The sequence below is a fragment of the Epinephelus lanceolatus genome, chromosome 22 (genome assembly GCF_041903045.1).
Source record: "Epinephelus lanceolatus isolate andai-2023 chromosome 22, ASM4190304v1, whole genome shotgun sequence".
NCBI lineage: Eukaryota > Metazoa > Chordata > Actinopteri > Perciformes > Serranidae > Epinephelus > Epinephelus lanceolatus.
Genome location: NC_135755.1, coordinates 23060882 through 23086468, shown reverse-complemented (window position 1 = coordinate 23086468; position 25587 = coordinate 23060882). Strand labels below are relative to the sequence as shown.

The 25587-nt window shown below is 40.3% G+C and overlaps 1 protein-coding gene across 3 annotated transcripts in view; it reads left to right on the top strand.

Annotated features, from left to right (window-relative positions):
* The window catches only part of LOC117246311 (phospholipid-transporting ATPase ABCA1), a 215661-nt gene that overhangs the window by 31816 nt on the left and 158258 nt on the right, over window positions 1-25587 (top strand). For all 3 annotated transcript variants that reach the window (XM_078164219.1, XM_033610171.2, XM_078164218.1), the window contains exons 10-14: window positions 4626-4765; window positions 5462-5578; window positions 11693-11890; window positions 16982-17187; window positions 18232-18408. In XM_078164219.1, the coding sequence (XP_078020345.1) occupies window positions 4626-4765; window positions 5462-5578; window positions 11693-11890; window positions 16982-17187; window positions 18232-18408 (838 nt within the window). The remainder of the gene's footprint in view (window positions 1-4625; window positions 4766-5461; window positions 5579-11692; window positions 11891-16981; window positions 17188-18231; window positions 18409-25587) is intronic.

Here is a 25587-nt window from a genome sequence, read left to right as displayed (position 1 = left end):
AGCATCAAACCTTAAACCGCTTGATAAAACATTCCTCCCTAGAACCATTGCTGGTCAAAACACCTTCCAGTTTATCTTCTTTAAAGCAAATATGAGTTATAAGCAAGTTGACCAAAGTGTCATTTCTCATTTTCACATTGGTTTTGTCCAAGGCCTGTAGTGTTAAGTGTCCTATAATTCACAAGAAGAAGCAAAAAACGAAGAGAAACTGTAAAAAAAAATATTTTTTATTTTGTTAAATAGAATTATATAAATGTTTCTTTTTCAGCTCTTTATAATTTTGTAACCCACCATTTTACTTTGGCACCCCAACACGGATTTAGACCTCCATATTGGGAGCGACTGCACAAAGGCAATCGGTCTACTCTCACCTCTTCTGTTCAATCCTTCGCAGTCATCTTATTGGTCCATTTTGGCGTCTTATTCCTTCTTATCAGAAATCTAAGCACTTTCTTCTTACTGTATAGATGTATACTATAAAATTCTCTCCAATAAATAATGAAAGGTCTACTTTTTCTTAGATACCAAACATCTTAAATCAGTCTTTTTTTTCCAAGAGATACCTAACAGCAGAGAGCTGCTTAGCTGTGTATCACACACATTTTCTTTCAAGTGTTATGCTTGCAGGAAGTGGCATCTGTGCAGTCTGTGGAGGGAACAGCTGGCCAGACTCAGACTAAGGGGTGGCCATTAGCTGCCCACACACAGACCTCCCAAGAGCACCTGGTAAAGATGGCCAGTGGGCAGAAAGGCTAACATTTAATTGCACTGAAAATGGCCGCTAAAATCTCCCTGATGGAGGAAATGGTCACCCTGGTGAGATGAGAAGGAGTGGAGGACTGATGTTGTGGTCTCAACTGGGGAAACACAAAAAAAGGACTGGGGAAAAATCACTGATGTAATGACAGGTGTCTGAACAAAAGGGACAGTCAGCAAGAGATCAAAAAGGCACACAGTTATATTGACTGGCAGACGACACACCGGATTGATCAATCGTCTGATGAACTACCTCACTGCAAGAGCCACACATTTCAGTTACAACAAGGGGCAGGCACAGTCCAAGCACAAGCTACTTCAGGCTCCATTCTTTGCAGTGCAGGTCCTTGTGTAACCTATTCAGCACTCTCCCAACCTGGCAATATTCACGTTGGCAGATAAGTTAAATTAGTAATGATCGCACTGCTGCTGAGCATATTGACTTTTTCCCTCTGCTCCATAGAAGCTTTTCTTTATATACTCAGGTCTGAACTCTTGACTTGTGTTTTTCTCTGCCTGTGTGTGTGTGTGTGTGTGTGTGTGTGTGTGTGTGTGTGTGTGTGTGTGTGTTTTAAAAGTAATAATCTCAAACTTTTTTTGGACCAGCATCCACTTTGCAACTTTGTGGCCGCTGATGCGTAATTAAGTACCAGTAAATGACACAATATCCACGTCATAAGAGCTTTTCATATTATAAACTCAGGGAGGAGATTCAGGAAAGTCTTGCTAATGGATGAAAGAAGCAGCAATGGTGTGTTTTAACAGCAACAATTAGATAGTAAGCTTTCTTATTAACAGCAAACTATAAGAAAACAACCTTCATCCAAAGATGTAATTGTGTGAGATTTAAATTCTAGGTACACTTTATGATTTTTTTTGTATTCAAACTACAGGTTACAGTTGTTTGATGCTGCCATGACTGCAAAAACTCAAAGGTTTCTCTCTAATTTAAAAGCAAAAATGTGTCCTGATGTGTCTGCAGTTGACATTATTGCATTTCAACAAACAAAATATTGTTTTTTGGTAAGTGTTTAAGTTGATTTAGGAGGTTTTTGTATGTGTTGAGTTGCAATATCAGCAGTGTCTTAGAAAACATATCCAGACCCCCCCAATCTCTCCCTAATCACAGAGATAATATTAAACTTTATTTATGAAGCTTGTAACAAATTCGAAGTAGTTTAAAATGATTAATAACATAGAGGCAAAGGAATATACACATATAAAGGGAAACATTAAAAACACAGAACACCCGGAGGACAAAAATAACTTGAAGTAAAAGAAAATATAAAATGGAAACGCAGCAGTAAAACCAGAACAAGCATTAACCATCCGCAAAGGCTTTCTTATGAGTAATTCTTTAAGAAGACACAGTTTAGATGTTGTATGTATGTTGTATTAACTTAGTGAACTACAAAGTCATTGTCAGTCCTCTCACGTCTCTATAAAACAAGTAATTAGATTTTTTTTCTCAATTAACTGAATATAGAACAGCTTCACTCTGAAATGTTATATGAAAGTGACGGGTGCTGCTGTCAGTTGGATCAAAGTACCTGTAACACTGCTGCAAAGCGATAATTGCGCAAACAAACAAATAAACAGAAACACAACACATACTATCCACAATAGCGGTAGCAAAATAGAACAAGAATCTTATTTTAGTAGTGTTATCAGTTATCAGTAGCAGTAGGAAGTCATAGCTGTCCATTCTGAAGTGCAGTGTTTGTATCAATACTGCTCCTGCAGTATGAGCTTTGGGCGCAGTCTACTTTCCAGTGCTTTTATTTAAGCTATTTCAAATGTTACTGGTACTTTGTGTGTTAGTAGTAGTAGTAGTAGTTTATTTGGTTCATTTGTTAATTAACCAGATGCATTCCAGTAAAGCAGTACATATAAATAAATTACTGTTAGGGATGTTCCCTAAAGACTAATTTCCCTGATGTGTAAACAGATGTTTAAACTTAGACGAGTCAACTAGTTTAAAAGAAAGAAACACTCATAAAATACAAGTCACAATCTAAATTTAAAGCGACACTTCGCTTTCTGGAAATTTTACGCTTTTCTTTGTTTAGCTTAAAATGCTATTAATAAGCTGATGGCACACTATAATGTAAGTGAATTCCACCAGAGATAAAAATTCATAATTGTACCATTCTCATATGGTTCTAAGAACACTCTGGCCAATCAGTCGAGCGTCCTGCCTGTCTTCCCCGCATGGAGGCCTCCGACTGACGTAACTGCTCGCTAAACACCCTTGCGTAACCTTATTCTAAAACTCATCAGTCATCACTGACTCTGGTTGAATTTTAAAACTCCGGGGTTGCCTTTGACTGTCTTGGTTGTAACATTACACTCGCTCTCCTCTTCCGTGTATCTAACTATTTGACGGTTAATGGCCTCTTCATTTGTGAGGACAAGGAGGGCGCGCAATTCTTTGGCTCCCCAGTTGCTCATCTTTACTGTAGTGTCTGTCAGGTTTGCGCTTCCATCCTGCTACTAGTACTAGCTGCTCATTCCTGCTATCAGCAGTTTTCAGTTTCCACCGCCAGTGGGTCGCACGTGCTCCGCCCACAAGTCATCAACAGCCCCTTCCGTGGTGGAAGGCCACCTCGGTCTGTTTATACCAAAAAAGTTCCGCCAATATGTCTACCCTACGAGGCGGAAAATTGGGCACCTCGGATCCACTCGCCAATCCGGCTCTGTGTGTCTAAGCGCTCGCAGCTTGCCAGCAGAATGGCCCAACATTCGCGGAAAATCTGGCAGTGTAAAAGGGGCTATAGACGTAATGAGGACGTAATGGAGGAGAGGGGAGTAGGCCTTTGGAGGGAGGTGGAGTTGTAGGAGGAGGGGGATGGGACATCGGAGGGAGGCGGGAGTTGTGGATGTTCAAATTTTTTCTAAGTGCTGTGTGAAATGCAAGAAAGGTAAGAGTAGATTTAATCTACAAGGTTAAATATTGTCTGAAAAAATATGGCATATATTATCAGAGCCATTTGGAATTGTTAATCACATTTTTCAGTCACCAAATCCAATTTAAATGCCGCTGAAATGTGTCATTTTGCACTGTGAATCATGAACATTGCACATTATCCTACAAAAAACATGACAACAACTCACTAAATAAAAGCTAACAAACAACATGAGAAGAACATTCTTTCAGAAAGTAATCCTCAGTAAACGTGCCTGATAATTAATATAAAACTAATAATAATTCTAATAAGTTTTACTTTTTAGTAATTCCGGCACAGACTAGCAAGGGTAGCAACGTGTGATTGACTAGTCGACTAATTGCATGCATCCCTAGTTACAGTGTATACAGTCTATCTGATGTTTGTTTCTTTGACTATTAATAGATATATACAAATCTATTAGTTTTCTTATTTTTCCTTGTGTAATATGATTTTCTCAACACTATTCATGGGAAAACATGCAAACTTTGATTAAGTAAATATTATTAACATGCCATATCAGTAATATGATATGCCTGTCTGAGGATACAGTGGAGGTCTCTAAATAATTTAAAACAAATATGCCTGGTTTAGTTATACATATGAGATGAAATGTCCAAATGTAGGCTTGATTTCATGCTGTGGTTATATTTGTTCACTGTAGTTTGAGAAGAAGTATTGCGAGGGTTTTTATGATAGCCACATAAGGATTTCAAGCTCATGTGCAATATTTATCATGTTTGCTACTTGGGTCCTGCAAATTCTATGATTTCATACAGATCAAACAGCTTATTTTTCCTCTTCCCTCCCGTCCCAGGAAAGAGAAGATGTACGGTATGAACACAGGGTTCGGGAGATTTTCGTGGTATTTTCTCGGTGTTGGCTTGACTTTCCCTGTCTTCTCCCCTCTTCTCTGCTCTATAGATGCTTTTTGTCAGACTCTTGTCGACACCCTGGAGAGCACACCTGGTCTGCGCTACATTTGGAGCACATTCAAGCCGTTATTGCAAGGGAAAGTCCTCTACACACCTGATACACCCGCTGTTCGCCTCGTGGTGAAAGAGGTAAGAAAACCCTTACATATTTACATGCACACAGACTTCATGCACTTGAAAAGTAGCTGAATATCTTGCTCATATAGCTGTGTGATAGGAGCAAGTTCAGAAAAAGCTAAAAACACTTTGTGGGGGTTTGTGTGAAGAATGTGAAGAAGCCTCCAGCGAGGGAATGAAAAACACCGGATGTCACACAAAGTTACCACCTGGGGAAGAAAGTAAAAATATTACAATAGTTAGTCAGGAGGCCTCTTCGTAGAATGTGGTGAATGTAATGTATTTTCATGACAAGACATTTCTCCCAGATATTAGCATCATTTTGATAACTGCATGAGCAAAACAAACAACAGGCAGGCAGTGAGGATTTTGCATCGAGAATACATAATGAGTGTGAGCAAAATCTGCCGACTTCACAGCGAGTGGCCCGGTGCTGGCGCAGGGGGCCCTTTTCACACCAGACATAGTCAGATTGTTTACAAGTCAATGTTCAGGGGTAAATAACCCCATTTACATTCATCACCATGGGGGGCAGCGGTGTTACAATGTGATGAGTTCCTCAAGGGATTAGCTGAAATGTGCAGATGTGGAATACTTTCATGCCTGGATTGGCTCAGAGCGAGTAGAGGAGGCTCAGTGGATATGCTTTCAGTCAGGAGAAGGTAAGATAACTGTATTGTTAAATATTGTTTTTCTTTTTTGTTTCAGGCAAATAGCACATTCAATGCCTTGGCTATGCTGAAAGAGCTCGCTGATTCATGGGATGAACTTGGGCCACGTGTCTGGGATTTTCTTCAAAATAGCCCTCAAGTCAACGCATTACGGGTGAGACTCTGCACCAAGAAGCACTGCAACAGAATGACCTAAATCACTGCAGCCAACATTTTTCTTTTTATTATTTTTCATTTTAAGGTATTCAGAAGATGTTAGCATCTACTGTATTATTAAATGAAACAATAATAATAAAGTGACAAGTTTCAGAGAATACTAAAAATGTATTTTTCAGAAATATTAAATAGTTGGTTTATTCAAATTGCATACATGTTACAATAATAGGATGGCACACAGTGTTACAGTGGTTAGCATTGTGGCCTCACAGCAAGAGAGGTCATGTTTCGAACCCTGGGGTGGGGGAGCCACGGAGTTAACATGCTCTTCCCATGTCACTGTGGGTTTTCTCCAGGTACTCTGGCCCAGGTACTCCCCAGAATATCCACAAAAGTAAAAATGAAGGCACATGGTGGATAACTTTCTCTGGATTAAGGGAAGTCTGAAGTTAGCAGGGTGAGAGGACAGACCTGCCTGTCTATGTGGATTCAGTATTGATTGTTGTTATCGTTAAGTTGTTGGTCTTTGTGGTAGCTGGCTATTTGTCCTGCCCCTGCTTGACTGTAATTGGACAGCTGGGCAAAAAGTAACAGCTGCAGATGTTGCAATATGTTTCAGCTCTTGGCAAGCAGAAAACAATGGCAAATAGACGCTCAGGCCCTTGTCATAATGTTGGCATTTGTAGCAAAGTGTAAATACCTGGTGCAAAAGTGCAGTATTGCAATGTCATTGACAGCCCTATCACCTAAAAGCACCTCTAAAGCTGACTAACTATAAAATATTCATTCGTGAGTTGTTTTCTTTTATATTAAAAACAAAAAAACCTAAGAGTAAAAACGACAATATGTGCTGGACTTTTTCTTGGTCTGGCACGATGACTTCCTAGAGTCTCTGCTGGTTGCCTGACTACCTAACGGTGACGGCAAAACTCATCATATCTAGATTCTAATTGAGAAAACTCCAGAAATTACTGTCAGAATTTATGTACACCCCCACCCCTTTTTAAAAAAGAAATATTACTTAAAATGTCCCTGGCACATGATCAGCGGCTCATTACATCTTTATCTCCACTTCTTCACCTAACTACATTTTCCAAGCTGTGCTAATCATAAAACAACCTCCTTCACTGTGTCTTACTGCAGCAGAAAATGCAACAACTATTAAGTACATAAATTCTGTGTGGAGAATATACATCAGCTTCTTGAAAAATCCTGGTATTTTTCTGTAAAAATCAGTAAGAAATGAAATGATGAGCCTTATATATACTGCAGGTGAGAATATACATGCCGTGTATATCAATTTGTTGTACCTTCTGTTAGATATGGAAACCGAGGGAGGAAAGTAATTATGGATAAGTGCAGGATAATTTTCATCCTGGCAGAAAGGATTATCTATAGAAGTAGAGGACATGGACTCTTCGCCACCACTTCTCTCACTCCCTCCCTCTCTCTTCCTCTCTCTCTTCGCCTCTTGCCGTATTTCCTTGACACTGACATTACTCCAGTGTCACTCCAAATGAGCTTATAGGCAGCTGGAGGGAAGCAGACATTGGGAGCTCCATATAGCCAGGGTATTCATTACCCTAGCCCTAACCTTTACACAAATGGGCTGGCAATCCTCCTTTGTCTTCATTTTCTCCCAGCCTGGCTCTCCCTCTCCCCACATCTCGCTATGAAGCTGGTGGCTTCGGAGGTTTGTCATCTCCAGAGGTTCTTCAAGGTCGCAGACACATTTTACGGTGATGGACCAATTACCATCCCCACCACAACTACATTTGAGACAGAAGGTGTAGAGCTGGATAGAAGGACGTACTGTACAGAGATGGGACACAAATAAAACTGGTTGAAATTATGTTTGACACAACTACCCATAGCTTTACACTATGTTTACATGTTACACTTGTAATCCTTAAGACACCATTCCTGGTAGATCTGGCAACACCTGCAGTTACCATGGTAACACCAAGTGCACTTTAACAGAGCAGGTTCCAGATTTCTGGAGCAGCTACCTTATCAGAAATACAATACAGTGCAGCCAAACGGACTCACCTTGTTTTAATATAGAATCGATAACCTGCCTTTTTCCATCATGCCACGAGCAACTGCAATGCGATTTCATGCTGCACTTGGCGCAAGCAGTTCTCCCTACACACCAGAAGGGCAGGGTTCAGTTGGTTACCTTTCTGAGAAGTTGAAGAGCAGAACTCTTCATCTAACTGCTCGCTGTGGCTGGTCTTTCTTGTTCCATTAGCCTCTGTAATAACTAATTATATTATGGTGAACAATTGCAGTTAGGCAAACCTAAACAGTAGGGCTGTACCTGACTCAGAATTATGCCAGTTGAATCAGATTGGGCTAGCCAGTACGAATATTCAGCAATTCATCCCTTTGTTTCCATATAGAGTTTAGGAGGTTGAACGGGGTTCCGTGGGTCATTCAGGTTGACAGTGACGCATAATACAGTAAAGAAGCTAACTGCGCTCTCGACTGATTGGAAATGTGCAACAGCATTTTTTGCAGACACTATATACCACTCAAAAGACAGAGACTGTATTGCATTAAATTGCTGTGAGCTGTAAATTCATCACTTCAAAGCAGAAGGCAGATTCCAAATCATGGTATTTCAGAGCCTAAGGGGGCAAAGCCTCTCCTCCTCTGGGCAGCTGCCTCTGTGTTGCAGCCACCTGTACCAAAGAACAGCAAGAATTTTAGTCTGCAGTAGAATCTGGGTACCAAAACTACCCCAAAAGTGCACTTCACACTGACTGTCAAAAACAAGACAAAAGAAACATTGGCTTGACTTGATGCAATCTCAGTCAGACTGAAGGGTCCGTGTACCATTCGTTCATTTGAATTTCAATTAAGAACGAAAAACAATAAAATGGAAAAAACGATTTGTTATTTCATTATTTGTTTTTCAATGTCCAACAAAAAACAGATTTTGACTTCTTTTTCAAATATTTCATTTAGTGCGCAGGTCAAAAATAGAACATTTAAAGACGGTCTTGATCCCTTTTTTTATTTTGATATTTAATCTCTCTCATTTCTGTTCCGCGGAAGTTATTCAGCCTAGCACGTACTTAATGTACTGTCTGATACTGATAGTAGGCTGTTGTTTATTATGGCTGACTTGGATAACAACATAATGAAATAACAAATTGTTTTTCCATTTTATTTTTTTTCGTTCTTAATTGAAATTCAAATGAACGAATGGTACACGGACCCTGAAGGATCTCTGACTGATGATATGAATCTCCCACTTTCAGGGGGCAGCCTTAGAAAAAAGATAAGTTTATTTCTAATGGTGTAACCGTCACTGCCTACATACTTCTATGCGTCCTTCATGTTGGCATAGATGTTTCCAACGGATGGCACTAGAGGGCAGAGTCAGAAGTTTCAAACTACAAGCATTGCAACGGTGGGGGAGATGGTTGTAATGTATCGTGTAATGGAGTCCGGGTTGTTGATGGCAGTGGTCTCTGAGGCCACTGAATACATTGCAATATTTGGTTGGAGAATTCTTTTAAATATATTAGCGATTCCCTCTATTCCGCATTTTTAAAAAATGTCTTTGTCATGTCCTGCAGTTGTGTCTCACTTAAACCTTGGTACACTGCCCCCCGATTTCTTGTGGTACTGCTCCGTTCCATCCATATTCGTAAGCCTTCAGAGAACGGGCACAAATATGGACGACATGAACTCAGAGTACGGACAGAATGCTCTGCCCACGTTTTTATGTGAATGTGTATAGATGAGCCTTTGATGCAAAGCAGCAGCAGTAGAGTGATCCCTTTATGTTAGTAGTAACTTAATACAGCCCTGACACAAAATAAAGAAAGTAAATAGTAAACGGTCAGGCTGTCATCAATAAGATAAAATTACTCTGGGTACACGCATGCCTTATTTCATGTGAATCCCTTGTGTGTTTGAAGGCAGCTTGAATCCAGTGCTGGAATGGCAGCTACTATATAGAAAGGTAATCACTGAATGTAACAGGACCTATAGTCTTTGCAGAAAACAACTTCCATATTCTGGGTATTAAACTGAGTGGTTCCCAACTGAGCAAATGTCAAGACTTGTGCACTATCATGTTACCCATCACCTGTGTAAACATTTTAAAACATGGTATAGATTTGGTTTTTTTCCCCGTTAAAGGGGTTTTTTTTGGGGAGTTTTTCCTTATCCGCTGTGAGGGTCTTAAGGACAGAGGGATGTCGTATGCTGTAAAGCCCTGTGAGGCAAATTGTGATTTGTGATATTGGGCTTTATAAATAAAATTGAATTGAATTGAATTGAATTTGATTGAGTTCTCATTGGCCTTTTACCGCAAGGATATGACCTTTTATAAAGGCAAGCAAATACATTTCACTTCCTCACTGGAGGATCCTCCTCCCCATGACAAACACTTGACACATACAGTTGTAGTTGGATGAAGATTTCAAATACTGAGCCGGTCGAACAGCCACGGTCAATTTGCCAGAGGCACTCTGCTACTGCTATTTCAGAATGACTTACAGACTTTAGAATACACACATTTCTGATGGGTCAGGTCCTTAATGTAGCACCCACTAAGATGGATGTACTGATTTTTTAAAAGGTCACATGCAGCATAGAGATTACTTAATTTGACACTTTGTCCTAAGGTTAAGCAGAATATCATCAGAAGTGTTGACACTGAAATGCCACTGAGCACACTGGCCAGAATATATCTGAATCTCAACTCAGAATTTCACAGTTTAGAGGCTCAATTCTCAGCTGACGTGCAGCGCCCTTTCCTCTCCAAAAGTCAGAGTCCACACGGTCCACTTTCAAATGTGAACCATATACATTCAGCTACTGGAGTGATTGGTTAAGAAGTATGTGTTTGCCCCTAAACGTATAAATGATTGGGTGATTTCAGTTACTTATTATCTTGGTGGGTTCAGGTCCCTTCCCCCTGTGTACATGACAGGTAAATTATCCCTGTTCTGTTTAACTTTAGTTTATGTGGTAACAGTGTCGTTACAGAAACAGTGTCATATTAATAATTGGGAGTTAATTTCCCAGCAGCTTGAAACTATGAACATAGAGGTGGGAGTGAGGGGAAAGGTAGTGGCTACTAAATAGAGGGCGACACATTAAAACCAACAGGTGGGAGTAAAATGATCTTATTATACCAGAGCTATTGTTTGAAGAGCGTTGAAACTTTTATTTCTGGTGACAAAAATGCATCCATGCATTCATGCGCTGTATATACAATGTGTGGGGTTAAGGTACTCATAGCATGTCACTTTTATTGATTCAGTGCATGATTATAGCCACTGCAGCTTGATCCCTGACCTGGGATGTCTAAAAGAGGCTTCACATACATGTTTGTTATCACGTTAGTGAAGCGCATCAAGAGATAAGGGGATTAGTATTTGCCTATAGCTTTGTTTTGTTCACTTGTGTTCTGTATTTATGGATGTGTGTTTGTGCACAGTTTTTATTTGTATTGATTTTCACACTCTGGTCCATAATGCATATTCATACAAATGTGCACATGCTTTGTAAGTGTGTGTACTGTATGTTTTTACTGTGTACATTAGCACTTCCTGGCTAAAATGATTCTAGAGCCTGAAGTACAACAGTGGCATCTGTCTTAATGGTTCTAATTGATGCTGTAGAAGAATGAATGTCACTTCCGTCAAAGCACAAAGCTGATCTCCCATGCTTTCTCTTCTAAAATAATACAATCTACTGATTGTAGAATTCTAGGCTGATACCGACATTTAAAATAACAAGGTGGCCAATAGTCGGCATCAGTGTTTTTTTATTGTGCTTGGAAAACAAAGAAAGCTGCATTATAATGAAACAACTGAACTGTTTCATTCAGTCCCCCATCACATTATCTTAGAATGTGCACAAATTAATTCATACACATTTATGAAACTACCTTTAATATAACCTTCTTCCCCATAAAAAAACAATATTGGTCGATACCAGTGTTTGGCCGATAAATTGGTGCATTCCTATTTGAAACTCTTTGGCCATCATTCTGATTCCAATGCATTCATGCCACATTCATTCTGAACCTCTCACTACTAACCAGAGTAACTATAATTAAACCTGTCTTCTTGCATTGCGAAATCAGGCTTTGCTGGCAAATCCAGTGTTTGCTGCTGCCCTCGACCAGCGCCTCAACGGCACAGGATGGACAGCCGAGCTGCTGGCCAACTTCCTGTACAACGGGCCCCCGGAGGATCGGCCGCCTGGCATGCCTGCCTACGACTGGCGGGATGCTTACAACACCACAACCGAAATGCTGAAGCTTCTCTCCAACTTCCTCGGCGTATGTATCTCTCTTGTCTGTGGTTTTATTAAATGCATAGCACCTCACAAACGTGGCTTCAGCTCACTCATGCACTGGAGGGTTGTGTGACCTCTTCAGTAAAGTGAGTGCGTGATTTTAAAAGATTGGCCGTTCTCTGACATTTCAGATTTTATGAAATATAATTCTCACTGCTGAGGAAATTGGCAATACATATCTTTTTCTACCCTGCACTGTTTTATTTTAGCCTCTCTTTCTGTGTTATTTATCTGGTTCACCTTATATTACCCGTGTGATTTCTTTACTTGGAGTTGGCTTTAAAAACAAGTGCTGTGTGACCTTTAAAGTGCTCAAACACAACTGTCTTTTGTTAAAAATAAGTTGTTAAATTCTCATGTATCAGCTCTCCTTTCTAGGTTGTTGGTATGCTAAAAATATGACCCAGATGAGCTAAGCCATGCTAAGCCAGTGCAGCAGCATTTCACATATTAAATATAGATATATACAATTTATTTTACATTGTCAGTGGTAAATTTACATTGGGATATGTAAACAGTTTGCAGTGTCAGTTATGACACAGGTATCATCCAGCAAAAGTCCTGTTTCCCTGACATGATTGCGGCAATTTAATTTACTACTGTAAATTGTACTGTTTACTACTGACACATTGCATTTTATTTCTGAGTTCTTTGCTGTGTCTGTGCTCAGCAGCTGTGAAGACCAAAATCAAGACTTTTCCAGATGATATGTAGGTTTTTTTTTGTTTGTTTGTTTGTTTTGTTTTTATCTTGGCACACTGTGAGCTTTTATGTTTTTTTTTTTTTGAGAACAAGCAAAAAAGACTTTGGTCTTTTATTCATTAAAGTTGAATGTCCTTGACTTAGCAAACTGTCAGGCACGCAGGAAGATCTGTCACTACATTGCTTCCATGATAATCATAAAAAACATTGTTATAGGCTTGACTATGGTGAATCTGTTATGGCATCAAACAAAGTGGTGTCTCTAAGTAGGAACACACGCACAGCTGACAGTGATATATTGATCTGTGGCACAGTTTGCAGCGAAACCCTTCTTCCTTTGTGTGATCAAACACATGAACAAAGCCCCACGTACACACACAGCCTGCCACACTCACATACACACACATAATGTCAATCCACAGGCAGGTAAGATGGCAGGTTGGGCCCTTGGGGTTAGCCATATATGGCCATTGAAATTCCAACATAATGCAATCTATTTTCTGCCCTAATGGAAACTGCATTGCTCAAAATGGATACCAGGATAAGGACCATTATTAGACAACCTTTACTTTGGTGTCCTCTTGTCTGGGTGAACACATCTGTGGGGAAATAGAGCTTCTTTTAGTCTCAGGCTAAAGAGTACTATACTACTATACTATACAGTTTATACTATAGCACTGACAGTGCAATGGTCAGGTGCAACAACACAGAAAATGTGCTTTATCTGCATCTGCACGTTACACTTGTTATCTTGTCGATGATATGTGCTCATAAATGATTAATTTGTATGTGTGAAATAATCTCTGCAAGCAAATTAATATCTCCAGATCAGTGCCCAACAATCTGTGGTCATTTGATAATTGGCACGACTTCTCACTATGGTGCCACCACCAGTTTAAACACTGAAGAATCAGGTTGCATGTCTTTAATAGCACAGGCTCAAATTAGGGCCACAAATTGCTGCTGCCCTACTTCATTTACGAGCTGCCCCACAATTTAATAGGATCATGGTACAAATGATGGAATTTATTTAAAAAAAAAAAAAAAAAAGAAGAAGAAGAATAGAAATAGCTATAGTTATGTAAACTGCAAAACAGGTCATTATGAAGGTGTTCATGGCAGCGGTGCTGTTGCATCATCTTCATTATCCTGGGAACAGCACTTCATTACTAGCTTTGGGTGACACTGGTCTGTTGCTTATTGAGAATCGTGTATTGCAGCACAGTAAGGTTTTGCCTAAACATAGAAGGCACTTGAATAATGTGTGTAAGGATGAATCAACTGTATGAGCTAGGCCTGCTACAGGGATGCTTACCTTGCTTTGCCTGGGGGCCACTTTTACAAAATGACAGGAGGCCAGGGGCAAGTCACAGAAGCCCCACACAAGTCAGGCGTACACAGGGGCATTTTTAGGATTTATGGACATTCAGGGGTCATTATGTACTCTGGAAAAAAGGCACAAAAATCCACTGTGAACCAGTTTATTTTCACTCTGAATTAGAGAATGATTAGGGGGCTACCTAGTACTCTTTTGCAGGCCAAAATTGGCCTGTGAGCCCGAAGTTGAGTATCACAGAGCTACTATAACTCCTGTAGTCTCTCCAAATTGAGCAGCTAAATTGGTATGTAGTATGTGTAGTTGATCTCCTACAAGCACAACGCAACCATAACCAGAACAACTCAATGTGCTACCCTGGATGTTTCTCTGAATAAGGCCAAGATGGGACGAGCTCTCAGTGGGGCCAGGTTGCTGATATCAACCAGCTTAGCCTTAGCTGTTGGACCAGTGGTCCAAGACAAAAGAAAACCAGAAATGCATAAACAATCTTGCTCTTTCTCTTCTAGAAACACCATGGTTGGTAAAACGTGTTGTGACAGAGAATAGTGAAAGGCTCTGAAGGCCATTTGTAAATGCTGTAGACTGTGATTTGTGTTGTTAATTTAAATATACATGTAATAACGGCAAATGCTTTGCTAGCTGATTCAAATTATGATTTAAATTAGTCATCAGATTTGGCAGTTAAAGGTCCAGTGTGTAGGATTTAGTGGCATCTAGTGGTGAGGTTGCAGAACTGAAACTTCTCCCATGTGCCAAGTGTGTACGTGAACTACAGTGGCCGATGCAAAAAACACAAATGGTCCTTTCTAGAGCCTGTGTTTTGTTTGTTTGTTTTGTTTTGTTTCTTCTGGGCTACTGTAGAACAACATGGTGGACTCCATGGAAGAGGACCTGGTCCATATTTAGATATGATAGGCTCATTATAAGTTGACAAAAACACACTGGGTCTCATTCATGAAACGTGAGCAGAAGGAATTTGTGTGTAAACTGTTCGCAGACGGGAATTTACGTACATGTCCGCATTCATCAATATTTTAGTAGCTCCGATCTTTTCGTAGCTACTAACAAAATCTACTCCTGCTCCTGACCACTCGTAGTGCTTGTGTAAATTTAGTACAGCACATAAATATTGCTTTTCACTATTGGAAATTACAATTTTAACTCGTATTGCGCTCTGTTATGTACACAATACACAGATGCCTTTGAAACACGTAATCTAAACATGACAAAATATTAAAAATATAACACATTTAGTTACATTAGTTGGCAATTAGCAGGTTTAAGATCCAGATTAGGTTCATAATTGTGAATTATCTATGTAAATTGACTCAATAGATTACACGTTCTTTCTACATGTTGAATGATGATAATAAAAATATCCGTAAGGACAGCCAGATCACAGCCTCTTCGGCCTCGGTGCCTGGGTTCAGCAGGGGCAGCAGCGGCAGCAGATGGTGGAGCCACGAAGGAGCTTTTTGATCATTTGAATGAATAAATCTGATTTGAAAAATGTTTAATTTACGTTGTATAAAACAGAGCTTCAGGCTATTAAGATTCAAATAGACTAATTTGAAGACGATGCATACAAAACTGCTGTCGGCTATATGTTATCCGTATCATTTGTTAAAATAAATGTTAAATAGCTCTACATTCCGACAGCCATTACTGATTTAAAGTTTATCCATTGCGCACAAAACATCTCTGGTTTCCCGTTCCCACTTCATTCAAAACCCCACAAATGAATCTTCTGTTTGTTTGGTGCCCGCTGTATTTTTTGTGTGTGTGCGTATGTGTTTCTTTGCCTCCAGTTTCATATCAAACCATTTACACTTCACCTCTGACACCTCTAGTTCTTTGTACCACAGAGACAACATTAACAGCATCTGTTACCTCCCTCCAGGCCTTCGCTTTGCCTGTCACACCACTACTAACTGAAGAAAATAAAATGTTTTTCCTTAAATCCACTTCACCCAAAATTATTTCAATCTCCGCTTTGGAAAAATTATTCTTTCTTTCTTTCTTTCTTTCTTTCTCTTTCTTTCTTTGTGCCATGACTGACAGGTCGACAGGATGCACCTACACCTCCTTATATGGTGGTCATTGGCTATTCATGGGCGGGGATTTATGCTAACTGCTGATTACCGGGAGCGCGCTGTCACTTTACGATGGATTGGCATTCATGATCATACACACATGTTTACGATCAAATCTGAGTTTCCCGCAGTGTTCCTGAATCCGGAGTAGGTTTTTAGTAGAGTAGGCTTTTATGTGCAAATCTACACACAGATTTACTAACTTTTCATGAATGAGACCTAATGATTCTTAGTTCAGGTGATTCTAAACTAATGTAAACATAGTCATGGGTATTATATAGCATATCTGCCAGTAGCTGCACCTCAATCCTACACACTGTAACTTAAACATGTAGCTACTATCACATGGTTTAGGTAGAGGATGTTCTTCCATATATTTCACTCAGCTCTTGTCCAAACTTTGGGCTCACATAACAATTTCATTGTTGTGATGTTCTCACTAGTCTGTACTGAACAAATGCTGCTGTTGCTGTGATATTTTGTTTACCACCAGAGCTTGATATAGAATACAGACCACAGAATCCTGGGGGAGAAATGATAAAACTATTGCAGCACCGAGATGTGTGGACAGCTGTCAGGTGTGACTGCCTCCCAGGATGGCTAGCTCATTATCGTTTCATGAAACAGGGGGACAAGGCTACAGAACTGGGAGTGCTAGCGAGGCTGTATCTCATTTGCTTGTCTCTGCTGAAGCCCAAAACATTTCCCACCCCCTGGCAGCTCCACATAATTTGGAACGACACTCCGCGTGGTTTAGTCAATAGCTGAGTGATACTTTTCGCTAAATATCCATCTGCCATTCTGTCAGTGAGTTCATGTCTGCCTCTGTTTTTATTCCCTGTTTTGTGGATACTAAAGATTTAAATAAAACAGGAATGATTTACTATAAGAAGCATATAAAAAAAGAAGCCATTTTTGTGATTCCTCTGTTTGTTGACAGTGTTTAGACCTGAATAAGTTCGAGGCAGCCCCCACTGAAAGCCATCTGGTGAGCCAAGCACTGGAGCGTCTGGAGAATGATACGTACTGGGCCGGTGTTGTCTTTGAAGACCTCCAGCCAGACTCCAGCCACCTCCCTCCCTATGTCAAATACAAAATTCGCATGGACATCGATGAGGTGGAGCGTACCAACAAACTCAAAGAGAGGTATGTGACACAGCTCAGCATCTCTGCATATCTGTTGCAATGATACATTTACTTATTGAAAACCATTACCTTTTATCTTCTGTAACACACGGATATGTTAAAGGAATAATGTAACATTTTTGGAAACATCCCTGTTGGCGTGCCTGCTGAGAGTTAGCTAAGATTAACTTATCTTAGCATCAAGACTAAGGATAAGGGAAAACAACTAGCTTGGCTTGTCCTACAGTAAATGTTAATAAACATACAAGATATAGAGTAGTGATTTGTGAGCCTTTTTTTGTTACATTGAAGGTATAATGTATGCAATTTCCATAGCTTCCTCTTTGATAATATGCTAGTAACAGTCTGTCACTTGGTCACTACCTTTACATAAAGTCCCGGACTCAGCTGTGCTCTGTGCCCTTGAATGTCATGAACACAGCAAGAAAAGGAGAAAATCCGAAAATTCAGGCAGAGGGCAAAGTCTCTATAGATGTATACACCGCCACACATTGAGAGGGATGACATAAGTGTGAGTCTATAGGTGTTTTTCTCTTTTTTCAGTAAAATCCTGTATACCTTTAAGATGAAGCCACCGTGCTGTAGCTTAAACACTAGTTCTGTCTATAGGTTAAAAAAACAAACCCAAGAAATAATCTGTCCGTCAGAACTGTCACCCTTCGGACAGACCAAGTCTAACTGTTTGTCCCTACTTCCTGTTTTCAGTATTCATGTTAAGCTAAGATAATCACCTGCTGGCTTTAGATTTATATTTTTTGTACTGACGTGAGTAGTATCAGTCTTCTCTTCTACCTTTCTGCAGGAGAGCTGAGTATATTTCCCAAAATGTCACAATATTCCTTTAAACCTTTAGATGAAGATCATGATTTTATTGTACTTTCTGCTTACTGAAAGATATGATCTTTTTATGGCTTCCAGAGTTTACTGTCTAAAAATATTACCTCTATAAACAGTCATGATACTTCGACAGTGTTTCTGACCATCCCGGCTGTAGTTTACCTGCCCTTTGCTAAGACAGATCACGGTGTGTCTGCTTTTAATAAGGTCGTGGTCTCCTGGGGCCCGAGACAACTCCTTTAACGACCTGCGCTATATCTGGGGAGGCTTCGCCTACCTGCAGGATATGATGGACCATGGCATTATACGAGTGCAGACGTCAAAGACCCAACCTCTCGGTGTTTTTGCCCAGCAAATGCCATACCCTTGCTACGTGGATGACGTGTGAGTACAAAAGCTTTTATCTGTCAGCCTTGTGATAAGAGGAAGAGGAAGGAGGTATTACAGCAATAAAATTCTGCTCACTCTAGGGAGTTGCCACTCACTGCCACCGTGTAGTTGAGTTATGGTCTTATCAGTCACTTAGGCCCTAAGGATTGTGGTTGTGGAAACTTCAAGATGCTCCCTTGTATTTATCTAACCTACCCTTTCTCTAATATCTGTTGCTCCTCTGCTAGTGTTTTATGCTATCTCTGAGATAAGAGGGCAAAGGTAGGTACTCCTCTGTTAATGTCAGTGTTAAAAGTCAGTAATAAAGATGTAACATCCTTGAGGATACATTTAATCACGAATTGAGGGTCAGCTAGGGAAAAGAAATGAATGAAGGCAGCAGGAGGGAAGGAGCAGGCCAAAGCTATTGATTTTAGTCAAACCACAGGAAATTCCTAAATAGTTGATGGATGCTGAATTATTTAAGCAGCCACCATGGGTCCCTTCCTTCCTTGTATTTCTGAGGCATTTCACTCTCAGCAAAGCGAGTGTACCGTACCCCACGTCTCACACAGCTCCATCATGTGCAGAGATTGATAACAGGACCCCATCTGTGTTCTGTATGTATGCATTGATAGCACGGGCTTCTATCATGTTAGATCAGTCACCTAGGGACAGCAATGATGCGGTATCACTCTTAATCTTCCACAGCCAAGATTTCCTCAGAGTCTGGGAAATTACTCCCATCCAAACAGCATTATGATCTCCATTAATAAAGGAAAAGCCCAGTGATGCCATCAAGAGAAGAGATAATTACCAGGGAGATTTAAGTCCAACTACACAATACACCCCTTTCAGTAGACAAAAAATATTCACCCTCTTGTGGGAAGATGCAGTGCCAGAGATTAGGGATCTAATTTTAAAATATTACGTGCTTTGGATAGCACAGAATTTACTGTAAAGCAACCGTCAGAGGGTGTTTGGATTATCATATTTAAAGAAGCCAAAGCATGGAATTTATGACTTCACATTTAAGATGTATTTGGGCTGTTAATGTTTATATGTTTTGAGTAATGATGCCCTATTCTGTACCACATGTTTGTCTTGGAAACACAGGATACATCAGTTTATGAAAGCCATATTTAAAGTAATGGCTTTATTGATGTGGCTTTCATCATCCGGTGTTTGTATTGGTGCTTTATAAAGTGATTTCCCTCTGATTTATATTCACATTGTGGCTTTAAGATTAAATGCAGCTTCACTGCTTTGCACTTTATTTTGTAGCTGCTTCAGTAAACCTGGACTAAGACACATATTTCATATTTGTTTTAACAGCCTAAGTGGGTGCACTTGGTTTGGCATGTCAGGCAATTGGATAGTTTTAGAAGTACTAATTGGAGGGATGTTGAACTAAATATTGTGCCCAGTGGAGAAGTTCATCTGAGAAGAATTATGGCAGTTTGAATTAACTGAAGCATAAAATCATCTCTATATATTAGCAAGAAGACACACTGCATTAGGAAGAAGACTGACATGCCAGCTGCTGCATTTTTGTCCAGTTTCTTTCTGTATCCAATCATTCCAGTATAATAACAACCAACCTAGCACCAGATTTCTCCACTTCCCAGTAATGCACGGCACCTTCAGAGGCGTGCTGAATATGGAGCATCACTGATACGTTTTCAAATAAAAAGCATTGATTTCTTTGCGTCGTCATTTGCAGCTTATTGTTGTGATAATGATCTGAAATCAGACAGTCATGGTACAGCTTATTTGCTAATGCCGGTCCCATTGCCTCTGTTTCATCTTCCTAACACAAAGGATTAATAATTACAGAAGATAAATTGGAGCCATAAAGCACTGCAATACCCCGGGTCCCTCCACCATTTACTCTTTCGCCTGCCTAGCCATTTGGGCATTTCTATAAATTATTAACACTTGAAAACTGCTATTTCATTCATAAATAATTGAGAGTGAAATCACACAAAGGGAAGATGCGCTACAACACAGAGAGGGGCATGATGGGGAAGAACCTTGGCGGTAATTATTTTCATCTCAATTTGTGTACTGTCGCCAGCCTAAAGGAAGGGAAGAACATTGTGCATTCAGATGAACATGTTTGCAGTCTGCTGGAACTGTGTCTCAGTTTAGAAAAGAATATTTTGTTACTTTAAGAGATGCTATACTGAAAAATCTCCAGCTGGGAACTTCGAGATGAATATTACAAATGTATATAAGATCAATGGAAAGACAATACCCTGTTGGCCACATAAAAGTTAGAAGGGGTTCAGTGTTTTTCCTAAGATTTGTTCTAGCAGCAGTTCTCAAGTGTACGAGTTTTATTTTCTGCCGCCAGAAGATATTTAGCATGTCTGCTAACACATTCTTGCACACAGTTGTAGATGTTGAATTGCATTTCATAAAATGCTTCAAGATTTATCAAAAATATGCACTTTTATTATATATAAATACAGGGTTCCTACGTAAGTATGGAAAGTATGGAAAAGTATGGGAATAAATTTGATCAATTACCAGGTATTAAAAAAGTATGGAAAATGAAAAATAAAGTATGGAAAAATATTTATTATTTCCAGACTATTACCACTGTTCTAAAATACTGTTCTCTGAAATAGGAAATTAGGTATTTCCAAAAATAATTTAATCAGTCTGGATCGTGTTTTATGCCGGGCCAAGTGAGAGCAAACGCCTCAGAAAACATACCGCCCCTTTTACCTGATTGACAAGTGGTATGTCCAGTCCGCTGCCCCATGACCCTCCTCCAGCCCCCCAGGTATCAAGTTTCACTCCAACACTGCACCTTCGACAAGAAGACGAGTTTCACGTGGTTCACAATGGGTAGATGCAAGTTTTTGGATGGATGGCTTGACAATACCGTATATAAATACTGGTTGGCCAAGGATTCCCAATTCACGCACAGAGCTAGATGCAAGCTTTGTGTGAAATCGCTTGACATCACCAACATGGGGGAGAAGGTGATTCTGAGCCTCATGAAAGGAAAAAAAACACCAACGTCTCGTTACTGCATCGCTTGCACCCAGAGTCCCAACCTTTTTGCCTCAGCCCAGACATTGAACTTACCTGAGTTTTTATTTGCATGCCATTATGGTACTTGGCTACAACCGCCTATTAAGAATGATTACATATGATGTGAAATATGATACACTGATATATTTACTCAGATGTCGCATATTCTCTGGGGGGGGTGATGAGAAGTCTGGAAATTAGGGTATGGAAAAGTATGGAATTTTGAAATTCCAAATGTGTAGGAACCCTGTAAATAGCAAAGAATTAAGTTATGTCAAAGCTAAATTATATGAAAAAGAGGTCAGTGTCAAATAACAAGAAGCCGTAGTGGTGTAAGTCAAATCCTGCTAGGTTCCTCAACAAATAGCTGACTGGAAAGACATGCTTGGAAAAAAAAATGGTGGAGAATGTTCCTCCATAATGTTAGTAAAGGTCCAGTGTGTAGGATTTAGGGGGGTGTGTTGGCAGAAATGGTTAGTGGTTGTTAGTGTATAATCATCTGAAAACAAGAATCTTCTTTTCATTACCTTACAACGAGCCATTTATATCTGCACAGGGAGTGGGTCCTCGTCCACTGCAACCAAATACTGGCTCTAGATGGGGCCGTTTGTGTTTTTAATTTTTCTGTCAGCCACCATAGTTGGCAGCATTTCTGCATCATGCCAAACAGCATCTGAAAAACAGCATTTTTTTTTAATGATTTTAATAACCAGGTCTATTTGTTTTGGAGAGAAAGAGACCTCTGTGGATAGTCTGGCTCCCGAAGAAAACCTACCAAACAATGAACACTAAAGGAATCCAAACTGGGAATTGATGTTTGGCACATGGTAGACGTTTCAGCTGGTTGCAATCTGCAATCCTCATGGCTAGAAGCCGCTAAATCCTACACACTACTCCTTTAATTGCTCAAGTGGCACACACTATTAGCTGTTGGCATGTTATTAACATGTTGAGTTCAGCTCATTGAATTATAACAGAGAACACAGCCTATTGAAAACCCACACTGTCTTGTCATAGGCTTAACATTACCTTGAAGGGCCAGTGTATAATATTTGGCATGGTTTATTGTCAATCTGAATCTGAATATGAATATTCTACCCATTAATATGTTTATACAAGTGTATAATCACTATAAAATAAAATTCATTTGGTTTTCGTAGCCTTATAATTATGCTTTTATATATGTACAGTACAGGCCAAAAGTTTGGACACACCTTCTCATTCAATGCGTTTTCTTTATTTTCATGACTATTTACATTGTAGATTCTCACTGAAGGCATCAAAACTATGAATGAACACATGTGGAGTTATGTACTTAACAAAAAAAGGTGAAATAACTGAAAACATGTTTTATATTCTAGTTTCTTCAAAATAGCCACCCTTTGCTCTGATTACTGCTTTGCACACTCTTGGCATTCTCTCCATGAGCTTCAAGAGGTAGTCACCTGAAATGGTTTTCCAACAGTCTTGAAGGAGTTCCCAGAGGTGTTTAGCACTTGTTGGCCCCTTTGCCTTCACTCTGCGGTCCAGCTCACCCCGAACCATCTCGATTGGGTTCAGGTCCGGTGACTGTGGAGGCCAGGTCATCTGCCGCAGCACTCCATCACTCTCCTTCTTGGTCAAATAGCCCTTACACAGCCTGGAGGTGTGTTTGGGGTCATTGTCCTGTTGAAAAATAAATGATCGTCCAACTAAACGCAAACCGGATGGGATGGCATGTCGCTGCAGGATGCTGTGGTAGCCATGCTGGTTCAGTGTGCCTTCAATTTTGAATAAATCCCCAACAGTGTCACCAGCAAAACACCCCCACACCATCACACCTCCTCCTCCATGCTTCACAGTGGGAACCAGGCATGTGGAATCCATCCGTTCACCTTTTCTGCGTCTCACAAAGACACGGCGGTTGGAACCAAAGATCTCAAATTTGGACTCATCAGACCAAAGCACAGATTTCCACTGGTCTAATGACCATTCCTTGTGTTTCTTGGCCCAAACAAATCTCTTCTGCTTGTTGCCTCTCCTTAGCAGTGGTTTCCTAGCAGCTATTTGACCATGAAGGCCTGATTCGTGCAGTCTCCTCTTAACAGTTGTTCTAGAGATGGGTCTGCTGCTAGAACTCTGTGTGGCATTCATCTGGTCTCTGACCTGAGCTGCTGTTAACTTGCGATTTCTGAGGCTGGTGACTCGGATGAACTTATCCTCAGAAGCAGAGGTGACTCTTGGTCTTCCTTTCCTGGGTCGGTCCTCATGTGTGCCAGTTTCGTTGTAGCGCTTGATGGTTTTTGCGACTCCACTTGGGGACACATTTAAAGTTTTTGCAATTTTCCGGACTGACTGACCTTCATTTCTTAAAGTAATGATGGCCACTGGTTTTTCTTTAGTTAGCTGATTGGTTCTTGCCATAATATGAATTTTAACAGTTGTCCAATAGGGCTGTCGGCTGTGTATTAACCTGACTTCTGCACAACACAACTGATGGTCCCAACCCCATTGATAAAGCAAGAAATTCCACTAATTAACCCTGATAAGGCACACCTGTGAAGTGGAAACCATTTCAGGTGACTACCTCTTGAAGCTCATGGAGAGAATGCCAAGAGTGTGCAAAGCAGTAATCAGAGCAAAGGGTGGCTATTTTGAAGAAACTAGAATATAAAACATGTTTTCAGTTATTTCACCTTTTTTTGTTAAGTACATAACTCCACATGTGTTCATTCATAGTTTTGATGCCTTCAGTGAGAATCTACAATGTAAATAGTCATGAAAATAAAGAAAACGCATTGAATGAGGAGGTGTGTCCAAACTTTTGGCCTGTACTGTATATATCAAGGGTCTTGCTTTAGAGAGGTCGCCATCTTGCGCCGCCATGTATGTATGTATGGCAGACCGAGTGGACAATCCAGCCAGCCAGAGAACGCGTTTCACGTGTATAAATGAACCAATGAAGACAGCAGAAGGAAGGAAGAAGGAGGAAGAAACAGCAGAGAGCGTTAGTAGTTCGTCAATAGAGTGTAGTGAAAAGTTTTTTTAGTTATAAAGTTTGCGAATGGACCACACTTACCACGCAACAGGAGAGAATGAACCCGAACCGTCATCTGCGAGGAAAAGAAGACGCAACTTCACTCCTTGTGATGCACTCTCTGCGGCGCTTTTCCTCCTGATGATATATCTCCCAACGATGGTAGCAGTAGCACCGAATCCCATTCTGTGCATTCAGCCTCTCTTCTCAGCATCAAATACATGGAGTTCCTCATCTGTATGCTCCGGCTCAAACAGGTATGGCTCTGGGTCTGTGTCCGCTACAAGAAACTCTTCAAAATCGCGTTCAAAGTCGTCCATTGCAGCTACTATAGTCCGGAGATATCGCTAGGCTAAATAAACAGCTGAGCACTGTTTACCGGCTACGCTGTCAGTCAGTGTGCGGGCTGGAGATTGGCGGAGCAGAGAGGGGAGGGGGGTCCCCACTTAGTATGGCAAACGAGTATGTGTGTAAAGTTATGAAGTGTGTCTGTTACGTTAGAAGAGTCAGAGTCTTTTACCCCCTGGAGTGTTACCAGAGTTTCTGGAGTGCTCAAATAAACAGGCCTTTTTTCCGAACGCTCCTCTGGTCTCCTGCTTGTGAGGGATTCATTACAATATCGTAACATGGTTTAGATTTCTAAATAAACATTCACCTCATCACTAGATAGACCTACTCCTGAAAAAGTTGTGCGCAAGGCTTTTTGTCCCTACGAGGCCACCGTCATTTACCCAACAGGAGGGGTGAGCAAGTGAGCCCTGCAATCTAGAATTTGACCACTGATGTCACTGTTTTCAACGGTTTTCAACCCATTTTACACACTGGGCCTTTAACTGATAAACTGCCAATTTGATGTGTGGCAGACCTTTAGATATTGTGTAAATGATTTGGAATTTCCCTTCCGTACAGGGTAAATGATAATAATCATCATGATAATAATGCATTGCAATTACATGGCACTTTTCTACAACACAAAGCAATTAAGGTATTTGTACTACCAGGCTGACCTGCAGATTCTAACCCCCTCTATAGGCTTGTCATAAGAACCGATACTTCAATACCAATTCGATGCCAACATGCAAAAAATACATCGGTATCTTTTTTTTTTTCGGTACCGGATACAACTTTGCCCT